The sequence below is a fragment of the Cyprinus carpio genome, chromosome A15, assembly GCF_018340385.1.
Source record: "Cyprinus carpio isolate SPL01 chromosome A15, ASM1834038v1, whole genome shotgun sequence".
NCBI classification, from domain to species: domain Eukaryota; kingdom Metazoa; phylum Chordata; class Actinopteri; order Cypriniformes; family Cyprinidae; genus Cyprinus; species Cyprinus carpio.
In genome coordinates this window covers 7,869,076-7,888,921 of record NC_056586.1, presented here as the reverse complement: position 1 = coordinate 7,888,921, position 19,846 = coordinate 7,869,076, and the positions used below count along the sequence as shown (strand labels likewise).

General features: G+C 35.9%; 1 protein-coding gene across 2 annotated transcripts in view; it reads left to right on the top strand.

Annotated features, from left to right (window-relative positions):
* The first annotated feature begins 731 nt into the window (after positions 1-731).
* LOC109069202 (WD repeat-containing protein 62-like) overlaps positions 732-19,846 on the top strand; it is a 31,247-nt gene continuing 12,132 nt past the window's right edge. For both annotated transcript variants that reach the window (XM_042770872.1, XM_042770871.1), the window contains exons 1-19: positions 732-1,169; positions 1,336-1,427; positions 3,684-3,746; positions 3,833-3,890; positions 5,451-5,621; positions 5,969-6,106; positions 7,934-8,116; positions 9,242-9,402; positions 10,333-10,522; positions 10,613-10,765; positions 12,919-13,082; positions 13,159-13,250; positions 13,418-13,543; positions 13,633-13,703; positions 14,515-14,636; positions 14,821-14,896; positions 14,994-15,105; positions 15,191-15,254; positions 17,867-17,989. In XM_042770872.1, the coding sequence (XP_042626806.1) occupies positions 1,011-1,169; positions 1,336-1,427; positions 3,684-3,746; positions 3,833-3,890; positions 5,451-5,621; positions 5,969-6,106; positions 7,934-8,116; positions 9,242-9,402; positions 10,333-10,522; positions 10,613-10,765; positions 12,919-13,082; positions 13,159-13,250; positions 13,418-13,543; positions 13,633-13,703; positions 14,515-14,636; positions 14,821-14,896; positions 14,994-15,105; positions 15,191-15,254; positions 17,867-17,989 (2,318 nt within the window). In that variant the 5' untranslated portion in view covers positions 732-1,010. The remainder of the gene's footprint in view (positions 1,170-1,335; positions 1,428-3,683; positions 3,747-3,832; positions 3,891-5,450; positions 5,622-5,968; positions 6,107-7,933; positions 8,117-9,241; positions 9,403-10,332; positions 10,523-10,612; positions 10,766-12,918; positions 13,083-13,158; positions 13,251-13,417; positions 13,544-13,632; positions 13,704-14,514; positions 14,637-14,820; positions 14,897-14,993; positions 15,106-15,190; positions 15,255-17,866; positions 17,990-19,846) is intronic.

The following is a 19,846-nucleotide window of genomic DNA, read 5'->3' as shown; positions in this document are numbered from 1 at the left end:
ACTAGTAAAGATTCAGTATTCTTCAAAATCAGTATAAACAGTCAAATGCAATCTCGCGACATGACGCAAACATGTTAAATAACACAAATATCCTTTATGCATTTAATTCCATTTTATTAACCAGTATTTTTGCTGCTGACCTCCGATGATCTAATTCAGCCATACTAATGAGCAAAAATGACTTAAAACATCTCTCTCTCTGTTTCTGAATAGAAAAAAATAAATAAATTAGGCCAAGGCAGATGAGAAAAAATAACGCAAAAGTAACGTAACGCATTACTTTCCATAAAAATTAACTAACGTAATTGGTTACTTTTTTTTTTTAGGAAGTAATGCAATATTGTAATAAAAAATTAAAAAAAATCAGTGAATGAAAATATAGCATCCAAACATAAACTTAAAACATAAACAAACGCTCTTAGTAAAGCAGTTGTGCCCTGTTTACTTAATAACATCACACATGTAAATAGCTTTTTCATGCAGTAATGTTTGAAACTATTCATGTATCTGTAATTTTGAAAAATTGTAAATGATCCTTGCTTTCATTTTGTTTAGTCTTGATTATTTTGTGTTTAAAAATGATCCGTGATTAATTTATGATCTGTAGCAAAGTCTGAACAACTCTATAAATGATGTCATAATAAATTGACCAACAGTAAGTGAGATACAAGAACGAGCCCGCCTCCCGTGCGCGATTCATCCAATCACAGGAGACGGTGTATGTTTGAAACGGCCAGCATCAGATCACGTTACACGGACTTCATTGCTTACAGCTGTATACATTGTCGAAGTTTCGTTTTCGGCTGAAAAAATAGAGGTTCGTCCTACTCGCTGAATTAAAACTTCTGTCCCGCAACCAGTATTAAAAAGTCGGCCGGAGTATAAAATAGCCGCACATTTGCGTTTTTGATTAATGGACAGCATTTAACTTTGTTTTTTAAATGTAAACTAATATGTGATCATAGAGCTTGGTTTATTTATTGAACCGTTTTAAAGAAGTGCGTTACACTATGGCGGATGGAGCTTTGGTCTTTGGAGCGAATCCAAACTCAAGTTGTTTGACCTCTCGAGCAAAGAAAGTCAACAACAACAGCAGCAGCAGCATTTCAACAGCAGCGAACACGAGGAGAAAGACCCGACAGAGCCACAGAAGAGACATTCACAGCCGGGTACGATGCTGTTGTGTTGACCGTAAAGATACTTTAGAGCAGGCCAGAGAACGCACAACGAGTCTTCCTGTTTTTACGGCCAATCTTACGCAATCAACTTTTTGACGCAGTTTCTAAGCATTAGTGTTTGTGTATGCCACAGTTGATGGAGTTGTTGTGATTGCAGGTTGTGTTGGAGAAGGTCCTGGGCATCACTGCCTCCAGCAGCAGTGCTTTAACCTGTGAGCCCAGCACTGGTTTAGTGGCTTATCCGGCAGGGTAGGACCATTTCTAAACATGTTTTCTGTGTCCAAGTCCATACTTGAGGAATAGTTCACTTAAAAAAAAAATAAAATAAAAAAATTATCTACTCACCCTTTTCTCGTCCAAACGTGATTTTCTTTATGTAAAACAAAAGGTGAGTCTTTGTAAAATATCCTTACTGCTTTTTTTCTTCTATTGGAAGGGAATGGGGACTTGGAGCTGTCAAGTTCAAAGCTGATCAAAAAAAAAAAAAAAAAAAACCCCAGATAGCACACGTACGTTTGCAAGATGTCTGTTAAAGATCGCTTTGTACAAACCTCTGATAGACGTCTTTTAAGGGATACTTCATCCCAAAATGAAAATTTTGTCATTAATCACTTACCCCCATGTCATTCCAAACCCATAAAAACTTTGATTGTCTTCGGAACACAATTTAAGATATTTAAGATGAAAACCGGGAGGCTTGAGACTGTCCCATAGACTGCAAAGTAAGTAAAAGTGTCAAGGTTCAGGAAAGTAAGAAAAGCATCATCAGAATACTCCATCTGCCATCAGTGGTTCAACCGTAACATTATGAAGCGACGAGAATACTTTTTGTTTTCACAATGGAAACTGAAATATTGACTCTATTCAACAATTCCTCTCCTCTGTGTCTCTCCAAATCAGCATAGCACCATTTTTGCAGTTCGCAGGTGTCGTACGCTCTTCTGTGTCGGCTGCGCCACAAGGATACGTTTTTTTTTTACGTGTATTTATGCTTTGGTTTGAAAGACATCAGCACAGTGTGGCTGACACAGAAGAGCATACGCCGCCTGCGTACTGCTCAGAATAAAGTCGTATTTTTTGTTTTGTTCGTGTAAAAAAAAAAAAAAAAAAAAAAAAAAGTATCTTTGGCGCTTCATAACATTATGGTTGACTCACTGATGGCAGATGGAGTATTCTGACGATGCTTTTCATACTTTCCTGGACATTGACACTGTTATTTATTTGGCAGTCTATGGGACAGTCTGAAGCCACCCTGTTTTCATCCAAAATATCTTAAATTGTGTTCCAAAGAACGAAGATTTTACGGGTTTGGAATGACATGGGGGTAAGTGATTAATGACAAAATTTTCATTTTGCAGTGGAGTAACCTTTTAAGATGTAATTTTTACATGCATTCTAAATTGTAAACATCTTAAAGACATCTTCGAAATGTCTATTTGACATCTGATAGGAACGTCCTATAGACGTATTGCAGGTGAGCAAATACTCTTTAAAAAAAATAAATAAAAAAAAAAAAAAAAAAAAAAATAACAAGTCTTGTAGACGTCAGATAGACGTCTCCGTGATGTACGTGTGCTATCAGGGAAGCAAAGTACTCCATATGGTTTGTGCGCTATATTTGTAGTCCTCTGAAGCCATACTTTTTGTTGATCAGACAAATAATGAAATCTTCCTTTCGCAGTAGCTGTCAAATATGGTCTTGTCAATGATGGTTAATCATGAGACATGTTTTCTTTAAGTCAGTTTGAGAGCTTATAACAATTTTAATTCTGGATGATATTATTTTTATTTTTTCTTATGACATCAGAAGACTGAAAGCTGTTTAGAGAAAAGTTGTTTGGGGGACTTTTATTGTGCTTTTTTCCTGTGGTTGGAGCTTCATGGCTCCAGCCCCCATTCACTTTCATTATAAGGTAGTCCAAATACATTCACGAGTTTTTTAGGTGTGACTTCCACCACTGTTTAAAAGTTTAGGGGCAGTAACTTGTTTCTTTTTTCATTATTATTCAGTAAAGATTTATTAAATTAATTAAACGATTTTAAAGACATTTCTCATATTAAAGACACATTGTCATATTAAATCAAACTAAATTAAAGACATTGACAAGGTTACAAAAGATTTCCATTTTTAAATAAATGCTGCTGTTTTGAACTTTGCATTGATTAATTAAAGAATCCTCAATTATATTTCACAGTTTCCATAAAAATATCATGCAGCACTGTTTTCAACATCAAGGAATGTTTCTCAAGCACCAAATCAGCCAATATTAAAATGATCACAATAGGAAATAGCTATTTTAAATCATAATATTTTGCAATACTTTTCTTTTTACTGTATTTTGATTAAATAAATCCAGCCTAAATGAGCATAAGAGACTTCTTCAAAATGAACAGCTTACCAAAGTTTTTTTTTTGAACAGTAGTTATGTATTCAAACGTGTGTGTGTGTGTTAATATATATAATGCATCATCTGTAAACTAATGCAGTGGTTGTGTATGTTTCAGTTGTGTTATTGTCATCCTGAGTCCAAAGAAAAACAAGCAGACTCACATATTTAATACATCCAGGTAAATAACATTCTTATCTTTAATTCCTCAGCATTATGTTGTACATTGCAACTTAATTAAGTCCAAATCATGTGCTTGTTGCCCAGGAAAACCTTCAGTGCCTTGGCTTTCTCACAGAATGGAAAATATTTGGTCACTGGTGAGGTAAGTGCTCTGGGATGTTTTATGAGGGCCAAAAAAATGACTGTGCTAAATGACCTTCTGTGCAACGTTTAAAAGGGACGGGAGGCAGTCTATCATTGATTCGTATGGTTATGATGTATATGTGGTAAAGGAGTTTTGACTGGGCTGCTCGGATATCTGTGCTGCACGTTCAGACACATTCCAGCTCCCTGGTTGCCATCGTGAGGCCCAGTGTCTGTCCCAACTAAACCAACAGGGAATCGTTGTAGCAACAGCAGATCACAAATGTAGTGCAATGGCTGCTTTGCTTTTTTTTAGGCATCTGACTAATAATGGTGCATGTTGCACAGGGGAGGTGGCAAATGGGAATAGCTCACACAAAAATGAAAATGTTGTTCTCATGTAGTGTATGTCAGCTGTGTGTTGTTGTTGGCAGAAGGGTGATGGCAGAATTGTAATTTTTTGTGTGAGCTGTTGCTGTAGCGGTTTAGGTCTGAGTGTAATCTGAAGATTCTTATGTTGTATTCGTATCACTGCAGCTGCATCTAGATGAGTATTAGTCACCATTTAAACTCGCGGAAGGCACATGTTGTCCTACTTCCTGATACACAGCATTATTTATTAGTGGCTGTTTTTTCCACTCATGCTTTTCATCATCTGACCTGGTTGAACACTAAAATAAATGAAAATCAAAATAAAATTTTGCATATTACTAGTACTATATACTTTTTATTTAATAGTCGTATTAAATGTAATTAATTTCCCATTCATTAAGATTGAAAAATAACTCTTGTTAATGACAAAAATTAAGACTAAAAATACAACTTTTAATTCAAATGTTATGTCTATAGAAACAGAATATTAACTATATAAATTTGTATATATACACACATGCTACACTCACACTTATTACACTCATTAAAAAAAAAGGTTCACTCAACTTTGATTTATCTTTTTGCACTGACTCTAAGTTTGTTCAACTTGACCAATGTAGTTATCTGAACTTATAAACTTCAGTATTCCCAGTGAAGTGATGCTGATTTTGGTGTTATTGAATCATTCTCTGCTGAGATCTTGAGAGATTTAGTTGATTTGATTTGCAGTTGGTATGTTTCAATGTCTGACATCAGAACTCATTATTTGTAATAGAAATGAATATAAATGGGAATGAAAGCTGTAAACGGAAACATTGTAAATAAAGAATTATTTACAATTGAAATAGAACAATTAAAAAAAAAAAGACGCGAGTGGGTCGGCAATTCGGCACTAAAGATGTTTTTTTGGCAGAATTTGCTTGTTTCATTTACCTGATTGGTGGAGATTATTTGCAGATCAATGGGAAATTTAGATTTGCTTCAGCAAACCTTGTAGTTCATAAAAGTTTTATAAATGATCAATTAAAAAATCAGTTCCCTATGGAGAAAATGAATGCCATTTTAACTTCCGAAACCTGACTGTGTCACTCTGTTATATAGTTGGATAGACATATCTGTGCATGGAGTCTGTTATATATATATGATGATGATTTGGTGCATTATCATTGTTCCTTTGTTCAGTGTCTCTTTCTCTGTTGCTGGGCAGAGCGGGCACATGCCCTGTGTGCGGGTGTGGGACGTGGCAGAGCGGACACAGGTGGCAGAGGTCCAGTGCCATAAGTACGGGGTGGCGTGTGTATCTTTCTCCCCTAACGGAAGCTACATAGTGTCTGTGGGATACCAGCACGACAGGACAGTCAACGTCTGGGAGTGGAAGGTGGGTACTAAATGACAGCGAGCTGACACAGATCCGAAAGAAAATGACCCGACTGATATTGGATTTTAATAATATTACAAAGTTAATTTTTTTTATTCTACTGTATTATGTAATATTATACATTATAGATTAGAGTTTTGGCCATGTTTCGAATTGACACGTCCCTTACAAAGTGTTATCGACTCCATCACTGTTTGTTGAGAGTTCCGAATGAATGCATTTTGTGAAGTGAACTGAACTTTAACAGATGTCCCATTCTCAGTGCATAGGGAGCAGTGAACACTGAGTCTGGTTTACAAGAACGTTTAAGAAATAATGCTTTTCATTCCTTTTTTTTTTGCTTGTAGAAGGGGACTGTTATTGCATCCAATAAGGTGTCCAGCCGCGTGCTTGCTGTATCTTTCTCAGAGGACAACAGCTACTTTGTAACCGCAGGGAACAGACATGTGAAGTTCTGGTACCTTGATGCCTCAAAGGAAAGAAGGGTGAGACATTTGGCATATTTGACATATTGCTACAGCCTACAGATGCACTGAAATTCCAGTTACTGAAAATGTTTTGTTTACTTTTCATATATGCCAGGGGTCTGCAACCTGGCTGAGATCTACCAAAGTTATACAATATTTGAGTCTCTTAAATAATGTGTCAGTCCAAACTGTTTTACACAGTATTGTTAAAATGTGCTGGAAATGTGCAAAAAGCACTGATACACACACTCAGGGCTGTCACTAGTGATTATTTTGGTAATCGCGTAATCAGTCGATTATTCTGATGATTAATTGAGTAATCGGATAATTGTAATTAAGTTTTTTTGTGGTAATAAAAATGGACCTAAGTGAACAACAGCTTTTAAAATTACTTAAGATACATAATGAGGCAACAACAATTAGTTCAAATAAAGTATCAAAAGCAAGTAAAGGTTTTATTGAGAAAACGGATAAAATAGTTTTTATTATTATACATTTTGAAAACAGTTCTGGCTGCTTAATGGTTTTGTGAAAAGGGTTAGGGTTCTTTTTAAGCGTTCTTTTAATAGAAAGTTCAAAAGAACAGAAATTATTAGTACTAGAAATAATTTGTGACATAAATGTCTTTTACTGTCACTTAACTTCAAGTTAATGCATCCTTGGCGAATAAAAGTATTCACTTTTCTTCTTTTTTTTTTTTTTTTTTTTTTTTGATCTTGCCCCAAACCATACCCTAAAAAGGGCAAGACCATAAACCATTTAAAACAAAACAAAAAAAAAAACAATAACAAGACTTTTAGTTTAAATTTATTTGAATGTTTGTGCCCTTTGGGGGTTTAAATAGATTGAACAGAATGCTTGTTTGAAACTTTTTATTCTCTCATAACTTACAGTAAACATTTGTTGTAACATTCTGTTAACCAATAAGTATAATGTCGATTTATGAATATATTAGGCTGCTGTATCATATTTGAAATGCAAATTTCTAGGGCCTACAAATGATCAACATGATCAAAACTTTGCTGATGCTCCTGCCCTGTGATTGACAGTTCATGCTTTTTTAACAAGTAAAGTCTTTTTGCTGTGAAATCATTAATGACTTATAATGTAAAAGTAAGAATAACTTTTATGTTGTTAGTAATAATTCAGGATGAACGTGTACTGGGCTGAAGCAGCTAGGGTTTTCTCAATTTTGGATTAACTTTTTTTTATGTACATTTTTTTTTTTTTTTTTTTTTTCATGTTAAAAAATAAATGTCAAAAATCTCTCAATCACTTAATTGCAATAATTTGCAAATGAGGCATAAAAGGCTGATGCATGAAATACAATACTAAACAAATACGTATGCAAACAATATATATTTTGTATATTTTTATGCTTGCATATGTGTTTTTGAGTATTTTGTTTCATACATATACATGTGTGTGTATACATGCCTGAAAAAAATTGCTGACCTAAAACTAATTCAGTATAGCTAACTAAATGATTGCTGACTAAGTGATTGAATAGAACACTAGAAAAAGAGTCTGCACCCTGCGCCAAAAAAGTCATCAAGTGAGACATAAAATCAATACTTAAAAAAAAAAAAAGTGACAAAATATTATCGTCAAATCAGTATCATGAATCGTATCGCATCGTGAGTTAAGTGAATCGTTATATCCCTAGTCTGTATGTAAAAAGTTCTTGATTCATACCTGCATTTCCTGTGATGCGCACATCCTTCTGTGGCTCTGGGTTCTTTGTTTTGCCAAATGGAGCACAAACCTTCTGTTCAAATATGCACACAGTTTCTTCTCGCAGCATTTGTGAAGATCATCTGTTGTTTTACTGATTGGCTCCTCCAGGTGAATAGCACAGTGCCTCTGATTGGTCGCTCAGGGTTGCTCGGGGAGCATCAGAACAGTCAGTTCTGTGGTTTGGCGTGTGGCCGTGGCTCTATGGCCAGCAGCACCTACTGCATCACACACACGGGTCTGCTGTGCCAGTTCAATAGCAACAGACAACTGGACTCCTGGGTTGATCTCAAGGCAAGTAACACACTTTGCCCCACTTTTATTGCTGGAAGGGATAGTTCACACAAAAATTTAAAAAAATTAGCTTATGATTTACTCAACCTCAAGCCATCCTAGGTGTATTTGACTTTCTTGTTTCAGACAAATCCAGTCGGAGTTATATTAAAAATAAAATATCCTGGCTCTTCCATGCGTTACAATGGCAGTGAGTGGGTGTTATTTTTCAGTAGTCCAAAAGAAGTCCAATAAAGCGCATCATTGCATCATAAAACATGGCTCCGGGGTGAATAAAGGCCTCCTGTAGCGAATCAATGTGTTTTTGTAAAAACAAACAAAAAAAATCCTTATTTAACATTTTATATACCGTAATCTTTAGCTTCCACTAACTGTTGTATGTCATTCACCAGAAAGGCGTTCTATGATGAATGTGCGTACGATGGAGGAAGCCAGTGGAAGCTAGAGATTATTGTTTATGAAGTTTTAAATATGGATTTTTTTTCTTACAAAAACACATTGATTCGCTTTTACTTCCGGCAAATATCCAAGTCCTTTATCCACGATATTGCTTTTTCCATTGTCTGAATCAGGAGAGAAATATGCACAGAGAAAACACTGTTTACAAGTGACAACAGTTCTAAACAAATATGTCAGTAGATTTTGAAGTGAGAGGACAACAGGGGATGAACTTTTTCATTGAAGGAAGCATTGTTCTTGATTATTCTGGCATTTTGGCAAGAAGCAACGTTTTAAAGTAAAAACGCCTTATTGATGGATTTGTTTCTTACAAACATGCAGCTTTTCTCTTCAAGACATTAACTGATGGACTGGAGTGGTGTGGATTATTGTGATGTTATTATCAGCTGTTTGGCTGACGGCACCCATTCACTGGAGAGGATCCATTGAGCAAGTGATGTAATGCAAAATTTCTTCAAATCTGTTCCAGTATGAACTAGCACATCTACATCTTGGATGGCCTGACTATATTTTCAGTGAATGATTTTTGGGTGAACTATTTCTTTAAAGCCAGTATAAGAAATTCAAACACTGAATGCATAACACGTCTTGGAGACAAGTAGGATTGGATTTATTGGATGTTATTCAGAAAGCATCCTGTCATGTGTCTTTGTTTTGCTGTTGTAGACGACATCAGCACAGTGCTTATCGGTGAGCGAGACGTTTGTTTTCTGCGGTTGTGCAGATGGCACAGTGCGTGTGTTCAGCCCACAGGACCTGCGTTACATCAGCACTCTGCACCGGCCGCACTGCTTGGGAGTAGATGTGTCTCAGGGCACCCAGCCAGGGTAAGAGACATCAGAAAAACCTGGACTAATGAGGAATGTAATACCACTGCAACTATTACTCTATTAATCTGTTGATATTTTTAATCAATCACACAAAACACATTTGTTTCCTTTCTTTGCTATTTAAACAAATGTTATTGTGTGGTTGCATGCCAGTGGTGTTTTTTCTTTAAGTCACATGTTAAAATTAGTTCAGTTTTCAGTGTACCATATTTTTTGGAATAGTCGTGACAGGTTGAAATTGCATAGTTTAGAAAAAAGATCTAAATATAAAATAAAACACACTTCATTACATTCTGAAATGTAAAATGCTGGTGCATAAAACATTTACAAATGTTTTAAACACTCTAAATTAGTATTTTAGTTTCCCTTACTCCACAAAAAAAAAAAAAAAAAAAAAATTCTTCCAATTTAACTCTGTATAGAGAACAATGTTATAATTGCCATTCATTATAAACGGTGGGAAATAAATGTAAATAAACTTGACATGGCTCAAACTTGAATGTTTAAAAATGTGAGGAGAGATAAAAACTGAAACCCTCAAGATAAAGCATTTCTGTAGGAACGCATAGACCGCTCATTTCTAATTTGCCAACATCTGAACTGTTGCATTGACCGAATTTGATAAGATAATGATTTATTTTGACAAGTAAAAAATATATAACTGATCTACCGTGTTTTTAAATGACACGTTGAATACTGAATAAAGTTGAGGCAAATCAGGTGAACACCTTGAAAAACAGAATGTAAAGACAACATATGGCTTAAATATTCAAAGTCCAGATATTATGCTGGCAAGATCAGTCCATTACCTGAGTTCTTGTGGTTTGAATTATCTATCTGTATAATGGTTTAAACATAATTTTTTGTTAAAAACAACATAATAATATCAAATGTTATACATTTTTCTTTGATTAACTCTTTTCATAGGCATTTGTTTGGCGCCAACCCAGAAGCACAGTATCCAGATACCCTGGCTTTAACCTTTGACCCTGTGACCAGGCACTTGTCGTGTGTGTATAATGACCACAGTGTGTACGTATGGGACGTGCAGGACATTCGAAACGTAGGGAAGGTCTACTCAGCTCTGTACCACAGCGGATGTGTGTGGAGTGTGGAGGTGTGTTGGTGACAAACCAGTTCATGTTGAGATTATCAGATGAATAATATGCTATAGGCCAGTTTATTAATGCATGAATATTCTCGGCAGACCTACCCTGAGCTTGAAGATTCATCTGTGGCGTGTTTGTCACCTGGCTCTTTCCTCACCTGTTCATCTGATAACACCATCCGCCTGTGGAAGAGCGAGTCCACGCAGAGTCATGGCTCAGAACAAGGCCTTCGCCACAACCTTTACAGCCAGGTACTGACTACTGCTAGACTGCATAAGGGCAGGTAATGATAGTAAAGTTCTGAGCGTGTACACCTGAAGAGTGCATCCACGAAAAAGCCTGTCCAACAGCGCCTGATTACTGGACTAAGTTATCTTTCACATCTGATTGCGCTAATACTGTCAAAAACACACAAGGTTTACATATAAACACAACTGGTTATGTCTAAAGTGAAAGCAAACAGTTGAGAGAAACTGATGCGTGCCTGTAAATTGGATACGTGCAGCTCTTAACCTTAACGTGCAGCATTAATCTTTACAAATTATATATCATTATAAAGGTCTAAGCCTCAAGCATCGACGACAGATCGCTGTTTTTCAATGGAAAGCTTATAAGTAATGTATTTGCTAAATTTGTGTACGCAGTACACATCAAAACATGCATAATCAAAATGCAGTACATACCAGATTCGTCGTAATAATGAGTCATAAACGCATCCACAGCTGTAAATCCTGGTTTAGTTAGAAAGGTAAGGGTCCACTGAATGACATCCCAAACGAAGCAATAACATTGTAATATGGATGGTAATTCCTTTGTTTACGTCTCAGTTCTTCGCAGACAGTATTGTTTGTATCCGTTATGGAATATCTTGCGCTCAAAAAAAAAAAATGCATCTTGGTAGTAAAAAACAGCATGGTTTTGTAACATACAGTGTCACAAACAGAATAAGACCATCCAGTAAAAAAGAGTAAAGTATAAGATAATATTGTTTTTTTTTATTTTGGATATTTCTATTTATGGTGACGGCTTATTGAGTTGTTGTGTGGCGCATGTGATCTGATGGGGGCGTTACTTATCGATCGGCTTTTTGTACAAACAATTTTCTTTTTTTTTTTTTTTTTTTTCAACATTTTTCGTGTGTGTTTTGTGGGGAATGTGGCTGTATCTGCATGATTACCATCTGTTTGAGCGCTCATCAGCGTGTGATTACTGTGTAATCGCAGCTATCAGTGTGAATGCAGTCTATATGAATAGTGTGATTATTGACTATATGGCACATCTGTATGATTACCATCTGTATAACTGGCCATCAGCATGTGATTATTGACTATAAGAGCATCTTTGTTTGTGAATGATTTATTTATAGAATTGTTTTTTTGTTTTGTTGTTGGCATACATAATTCTTTTTTTCCCCCTTATTTATACTAAAACTTTTATTCTTATGTCACTTCACTGTATAAATTATACATTAATTCTTATTAAAGCAACTGTGTTAGTGTTTTTTCATATTAATGCTACTGCTAAATACCTTCTGTACCCGAAAAATAAAGCACTGTTTTTTTTTTTTTTTTTTTTTTGGTCATGTGTATCTTTGTTATTTTGTAATAACTACGATAAAATGATGACAACAATTTTTATCTTTGCCCAATTTAGCCTAATATCTGCCATTCTTTTTTATTTTAATATTTTGTTACCTTGTAAGGCTTTGTTTCTAAAATAGGTAAGTTTGTAATTGTGTAATGCTTAGTTTTGTTGTAATGTTGTATTGCAAATTTGTAAAAGAATTGTGTTATTATAGTTGATTGTTTTTTTTGTGTGTTATGATTTTTGGTGTTATTGTATTTTTGCCATATCGCACACACCCCAAGTAGCTATAATTGTGTATGCAGATCTTATAACCTAATATTAATTAGGAGACTGAATTAAATATTTGTACTTGTAATATTTAATTTGTAACTTTGATGAATTAAAAAAAATAAAACAGACCTAAACTGTTACAAACTAAATAACATTGAAGCCAAAAACAAAGAAAAATTAAAAAAGGATAGCTCGTCCAAAAATGAAATTTACAAAGACTTTCAAGAAACTTTCAAAAGCCTTTAGCTCATCTTCAACCGAGACATTTTCTTCTTTCCATTGACAGTCTATTCCACCAAATCTTTGATTAATACATCTGTTTCTGAAGACTTAAGCTGCTTAATTCATTTGTTATTACCTTTACTATGTCTTTGACATTTTTTTTTTAATTTTGGTAAAAAAAACTTTCAATGGAGGTACAAATATCTCTCAGGTTTCATTGAAATACCTTAGTTTATCTAAAGGCTTATGGGTTTGGAATGATGTGAGGGTGAGTAATTGATGATTCTTGTCTTCACCGATTTCCCTGTGTGTGAATATCTTCCAGGATATCGCAAGGATAGTGTATGTGGACGGCGACACGCAATACCTCAAAGCCGAGGCAGAGAAAGCTGAGGGAGCAAGCCAGGATGGTAAATCTGGGATCAGGGTGCTGGAAATCAGCCCAGATGGGCAACTTTTGGCTGCCGGAGACCGCAGTGGAAACCTGAGGTGAGAGGAATAAGGGATCTGTGTAGAGAACTAAATCATAACTGAACATATGCTGAATCAACGGTAACTTCTGCAGAATCTTTGGCTTGCATTTCATGGACGAGCTGCAGAAAATCGAGGCTCATGATTCGGAGGTCTTGTGTCTAGCCTTCTCCCCTACTGAGACTGGTAATGAACCTTGTCTTTTTTTCCAAATGCATATATTGTATTGCACAAACAATTTAATTTAATTTGAGTTGAAATCTGGATATTAGTGTTAAGCATGCCGAGTGGAGCTGTGAAAAACTACAAATTTCTATTATCGTCAGTGTAGATGAGCGTGTTTCTCCTGTCAGGTTTGCATCTGTTGGCTTCTGCCAGTCGTGATCGACTCATTCACATCTTTGACATGGAGAAGAAATGCAATCTAGTGCAGACAGTTTACGATCATTCGGCCTCCATCACTGCCATCAAGTTTACAGGTGATTTCACAATAGATATAAGCACTTAATGATTTTGGATTATGACATATCATACATTTCTCAAGCATATTATGTATGTATCTTTGTAGGACTGAGTTCAGAGTTGTGTTTGGTCAGCTGTGGCGCCGACAAGAGCATCTATTTTCGATCTGCTGAAAAGGTAAGGATGCTGGAATTACATTTCATTTATTTTTTTTGTGTTACTGCTGCTATATTATAGAGGTTTCTTATTCTATCTACTACATAAACAGTGTAGAGATTACCCAGTGATAAATAGAAATATTTAATAATTCAGATAATTCAGAATATTGCCATGATTCTGGAGATATTCAACATTTAATTTTTTTTTTGTTAAGCCTCTGATACATGAATTAGTAAATGAGGAAGAAAAAGGATAAAATTGCTCAATGTTTTAAATGTAATTTATTAAAAATCAAAAATATGAAATGTAATAGTAAATTATATATTATATAAACATCATGGTCTACTTACATACAGAATGTTTTATGCCTATTTACTTTTAAATATAAAGTTAGGCTTTTTCCCCATTGATTCTCCATAATTCATTATTTTTCTTCTATTTTTCTTTAATTTTAACAGTAGATGTGCAACACAAAAAAAGGCATAATTTTTGTTATAAAAATTGAATTAAACCAAAGAAATGGAATCCAGAAAAATTTAGATGGGAAAACGCAGAGCTTGGAAAAAATAGAGCCCTAAAAAATGAACTTTTGGTGTATTGTTGTTAGATTGTATGTGTTTCAGTTTCAATTAATCAGACACACATTTTGGTTTAATGAAATTTAATTAAACCATTAAATAAAAGGAAATCCAGAAAAAAAATGTAAGATGGAATTTTTGGGAAAAAAATAAAATGGCAGTGGACATGTAAGACGGTTAATCAGTAAACATGCAAATAGATGCCTTGGCTTTGCGTTTGATTTCATCTGTTTGTGTCTCTCTTCTGAAAGACCTCGGAAGGCTTGAGCTTCTCACGATCCCATCACATAGTGGAGAAGAGCACACTGTATGACATGGACCTGGACGCCACACGCACACACACGGCCATTGCGTGCCAGGACCGGAACATTAGGTAGGGCTTTGTGTGAGTTCTTACTTCCTTCTACTTATACATTTTTATTGTTTTTTTTTTTTTTTTTTTTTTTACATTTTTTTTTTTAACGCTGATATTATGATAATAAATTGTGCCCGTTTAAGAGGCATAAGGCATGAGTTATTTGCATGAATGCCATTTAAAGCCACTTTTACATTTTCAGAGTGTACAATGTGCAGAGTGGCAAGATGAAAAAGTGTTTCAAGGGCTCCCTGAATGATGATGGGACACTGCTTAAGGTTTGTGTGTGGTGTGAATAATGCGTTTATGGTAGTTTATGCTTTCATTAAAAAAATCTTTTCATTTTTGGCAATGACTTCATTTTTTTGCTCTCAGGTTCAGTTGGATCCCTCTGGGATGTTTCTGGCCACCAGTTGTTCAGACAAAAATATCTGTATCTTTGACTATGAGTCAGGCGAATGTGTAGCCACCTTATTTGGACATTCGGGTAAGATTGTTGTTCTTAATCGCTGAATTCATTCTTTCTCCACATAAATCTCCTTATTGTTGAACAAACTTTTATCCCTGCACAGAAATTGTTACAGGTATGAAGTTCAGCCAGGACTGCAGGCATCTGATCACAGTCTCTGGTGACAGGTAAATCTTTTAAATGTATATATTTTACTACTTTATTTTAATTATTGATGTAATAATTTTTTTTTTTTTATGTTTTATTGTAATTTTTTTTATTTATTTTTTATTTATTTTTTACAGTATTAAATATAGGAAAAAATAAAATAATTTTTGTTATTTTTTTAGGTTATTAATATATCATACATATTATTTTTTTTTTTAGCGTGACACAACTTAATGTGATTAAAAGACTGGTTAAATTAATGTGAACGCTGAATGTTCAAGGTCAAAATGTAGTGCTGTTGCCCATTATACAGACTCATGGTTTCACAGCAGTTTGCTGTCAATGAATAATTGTGCGTTTATGCCAAGCAGTTGTTTATGATCTACTGTTGATGAATTGTGAGTTCATGGTGTGTGTATTTTAATATGTTGACATTTAAAGGGTTAGTTCACCCAAAAATGAAAGTTAGGCTGTGTTTTACTCACCCCAGAGGCATCCTAGGTGTATATGACTTTCTCCTTTCTTCATTGCGGGTGCTGCAGTGCATCAGTCCAAAAGAAGTAAAATAAAAAGCGCCCATCCATAAAATAAAGTGTCTCACACGGCTCTGGGGCGGGTGAACAAAGGCCTCCTGTAGCGAATCCATGCGTTTTTGTAAGAAAAGTATCCACATTCAAAACATAATAATCACTTTAATCTAGCTTGCGCCAACAGTTGTACACAGAAGCAGTTCCGAGAGCATGACGTATGGGGTCAGCGTTGCAGATGCGCCGGTGAGTCTCGTGAAAACCAGCATTTGTTAACAGGTGCAAAGGAAGCAAAAGTTTCCTTACTTTAGCAAAGGAAAACCTCTTGGCTTATATCGAAATCCTCTGACATTCTTCTTTACAAATCCTCGTTTTGTACTTCTAATTAGTGACCTTTGTCTTGATCTCGCTGCTGCTTTTCCATGTTCGTCACTTCTGAGCGGTGCATGCGCAATGCCGACCTCATACGTAATCTGCCCGGAACTGCTTCCGTTAACAATAGTGAGTGCAAGCTAGATTCAAGTGATTATTACTTTTTGAATATGAATATTTTTCTTACAAAAACGCATTAATTCCCTACAGGAGGCCTTTTTTTTTTTTTTAATGGATGGGCACTTTTTATTTCACTTCTTTTGGACTGATGCACTGCAACACCCGCTGACTGCAATGATAGAACTTGGAATAGCCAGGACAGTTTTTAATATAACTCCGACTGGATTCGTCTGAAAGAACAAAGTCATATACACCTTGGTTGCCTTGGGGGTGGGTAAAACACAGCCTAAAGCCCGATTCGGACGGTAATTGTTTCTCATGTGGATGCCTGTAAAAATGAATTTACATATCACCTCAGTGATAAAACTCAGAGATTAGGATGGCGATCTGTTCACAGAGGAGTGAGTGAGTTCTGTGATCCTACGAACCTGGGAACGCGCTGCTCACGTGAACAGTCACATAATTGTCTGCTGTAAATAAGATGAATTTTATTTACAAAATGTATTCTTATTGTGTAAAATGCATTTAAAAATACTTATGTAAAATGTATTCTTATTATTCCTATAAGCATATTTTATAATGTATAATCCTATTTATTATTTGATTTACTAAATCTCCTGTTTAAAAAGATGCGCTCTAGTTGTATATAATTATACGCGATATAGTTATGTAGTCTATATATCCATTTATAATACACATTTTGAAACTATTACATACCTGCTGCTGCCATAATAAAGACCCATTTCGAATGTTTGCGTGCTTTTCTTCTCTTTCTGCTCCCTGTCGCTGTGAGCAGTTATGAAGTATTGTTCTTTTAAATACTTTCCAGCATTTAAGAAGTAAATATGTATGCAAATTACACAAGTACAACAGTCAACGTACCTTACGGTGTTCGGGAGTGCTCAAAAGGGTTTAAGCACTGAATTTTGAATAAATTTCTTCTTGTAAACTCAGATGTGGATTCGGACGGCAATTAAATTCCCACACGACCTTGTTGTTTGTCAAAAAACAGTAATTTGGCTGGGGATTTTTACGGGGGTGGTGAGAAAAAAACACTGACATCCTGGATTCGAACGGCAATTAAATCACCGACTACCCCTAATTTTCATTTTTGGGTGAACGAACCCTTTAATATGTAGATGGTTGAAAGTGCTATTTTTAACTGTCCTATTTTGAGCAGCTGGAAGTAGTGAAGCATAAACATTGCAAAATAAGAGTCCCTGTGTATTTTGGGCTTATAATTAAACGTCCTGCATTATTCTTAGTTTTTTCTGTTTATTATTGGTATTTTTAAGATTCACATCGATCAATATTGATTGACCTTACCTCAATGTGTGTAAAAAAGGGGTGATTCACTCAAAAAAATTAATTCTGTCATTAACTCATGTCATTCCAAACTTGTATGACTTTCTTTGTTCTGTGGAACATAAAAGGTATAATGAAAGTCAGTGGGAACCGAAACTGTTCGGTTACCAACTTTCTTCTTTTAATTTCCATAGAAGAAAGCATGAGGGTGAGTAAATAATGACACAATCTTCATTTTTTTGAGTGAAATATCCCTTTAAGAACTCCTCAAATCTAAGTCTTATTCTGGGGTTTGTGTGTGTATCCAGCTGTGTGTTTGTGTGGCGGCTGGACTCTCAGATGACCAACTCCATGAGGAAGAGGCTGGCAGAGAGGAAGCAGCAAGCAGGCCTGAGGGTTCAACAGGCCCCCAGCCAACAGCAAGCCATCAGGTAGAGTCACTGCAAATCTGATCTAAATAATAGAAAGTTTTTTTTTTTTTTTTTTTTTTTTTTATGGAAAAGTGTGCCAACTGACTAAAGAAAGCAGAAAAAAGGCTCTTGTCTTTTGCCAAGTAGGTAGGAAAACTTCACCCATAATGCACTGGGCATATTACCGTCCGAGGCCACTCCCGGTCTGCTTCTATTGGATAGGTTTGATCAGAGTCGAATCCATTTAACGGAGTGAGGTTTTATTTTGAAGGGTTGTTGTGAAGACCATGAAGTTTTCTCTAATGAAACAGTAACGTAAAAGAGAAGTGAGGTGTGGTGTCCCATACTCGGAATTTGTGCTCTGCATTTAACCCATCCAAGTGCACACACCCGGAGCAGTGGGCAGCCATATTGCTGCAGCACCGGGGAGTAGTTGGGGGTTTGGTCCCTTGCTCAAGGGTCTCACCTCAGTCGTGGTATTGAGATTAGAAGAGAGCACTGGTCATTCACTCCCCACACCTACAATTCTTGCCGGACCTGAGACTCGAACTCACAACCTTTGGGTTACAAGTCTGACTCTGGAGATGATGTTCACGTGTTTATGTCTCATATAGTGATACGCAGGCAATGAAAAAAGAGCGTAACGCATGCTTTATTATGTGTAGTAAACAAAACCATGGCATGTCGATCTGACTTTCTGTGGTTAGGGGTACAAAAATGCGGAAGTAAAGTTTGTTTTGTGTCATCTGGTGGACTTTTGCTGAAAAAAAAACATGATTTTTTTTAGTCCAGGTAGCGCAGAAAGAGAAAACATTGTTCATTTACATATGCTACCGACATTGCTGATTTTCAACCTGCTTTGTACAACCCCAAATCAGAAAAAGTTGGGACAGTATGGAAAACGAAAATAAAAAAAAGAAAGTAGTGATTTCTAAATTTACTTTGACTTGTATTTCATTGCAGACAATATGAACACAAAATATTTCATGTTTTGTCTGGTCAACTTCATGTAATTTGTAAATATGCATCCTTTCCTGTCATTCAGACCTGCAACACATTTCAAAAAAAAGTTGGGACAGGAGCAATTTAGGGCTAGTAATGAGGTAAAATGGTTAAATAATGATGTGATTTGAAACAGGTGATGTCAACAGGTGATTGTAATTATGATTTGGTACAAAAGGAGCATCCAAGAAAGGTCTAATCCTTTAGGAGCAAAGATTGCCAGTTTGCCAACAAATACGTGAGAAAATTGAAATGTTTAAAAACAATGTTCCTCAAAGAAATATAGGAAGAGATTTGGATATTTCACATTCAACAGTGCATAACATAATTAAAAGATTCAAGGAATCTGGAGGAATTTCAGTGCATAAAGGACAAGGGGGCAAGCCTAAGCTGAACAACCGTGATCTCCGATCCCTCAGGCGGCACTGCATCAAGAATCGTCATTCATCTATAAGCGATATCACCACATGGGCTCAGGACTACTTTGGCAAACCTTTGTCAAGTACCACAATACGTAGTTACATCCACAAATGCCAGTTAAAACTGTACTGTGCCAAAAGGAAGCCCTTTGTTAACAGTGTCCAGAAGCGCCGTCGACTACTCTGGGCTCGGAGGCATCTGGGATGAACCATCACACAGTGGAAACGTGTACTGTGGTCAGATGAATCAGTATTTCAGTCCATGCATATTTCAACAAGACAATGCAAAACCACATTCTGCACACATTACAAAGTCCTGGCTGTGGAGGAAGAGGGTACAGGTACTTGACTGGCCTGCCTGCAGTCCCGACCTTTCTCCAATAGAGAATGTGTGGCGCATTTTGAAGCACAAAATGCGACAACGAAGACCCCGTACTGTTGCCCACCTTAAGACTTG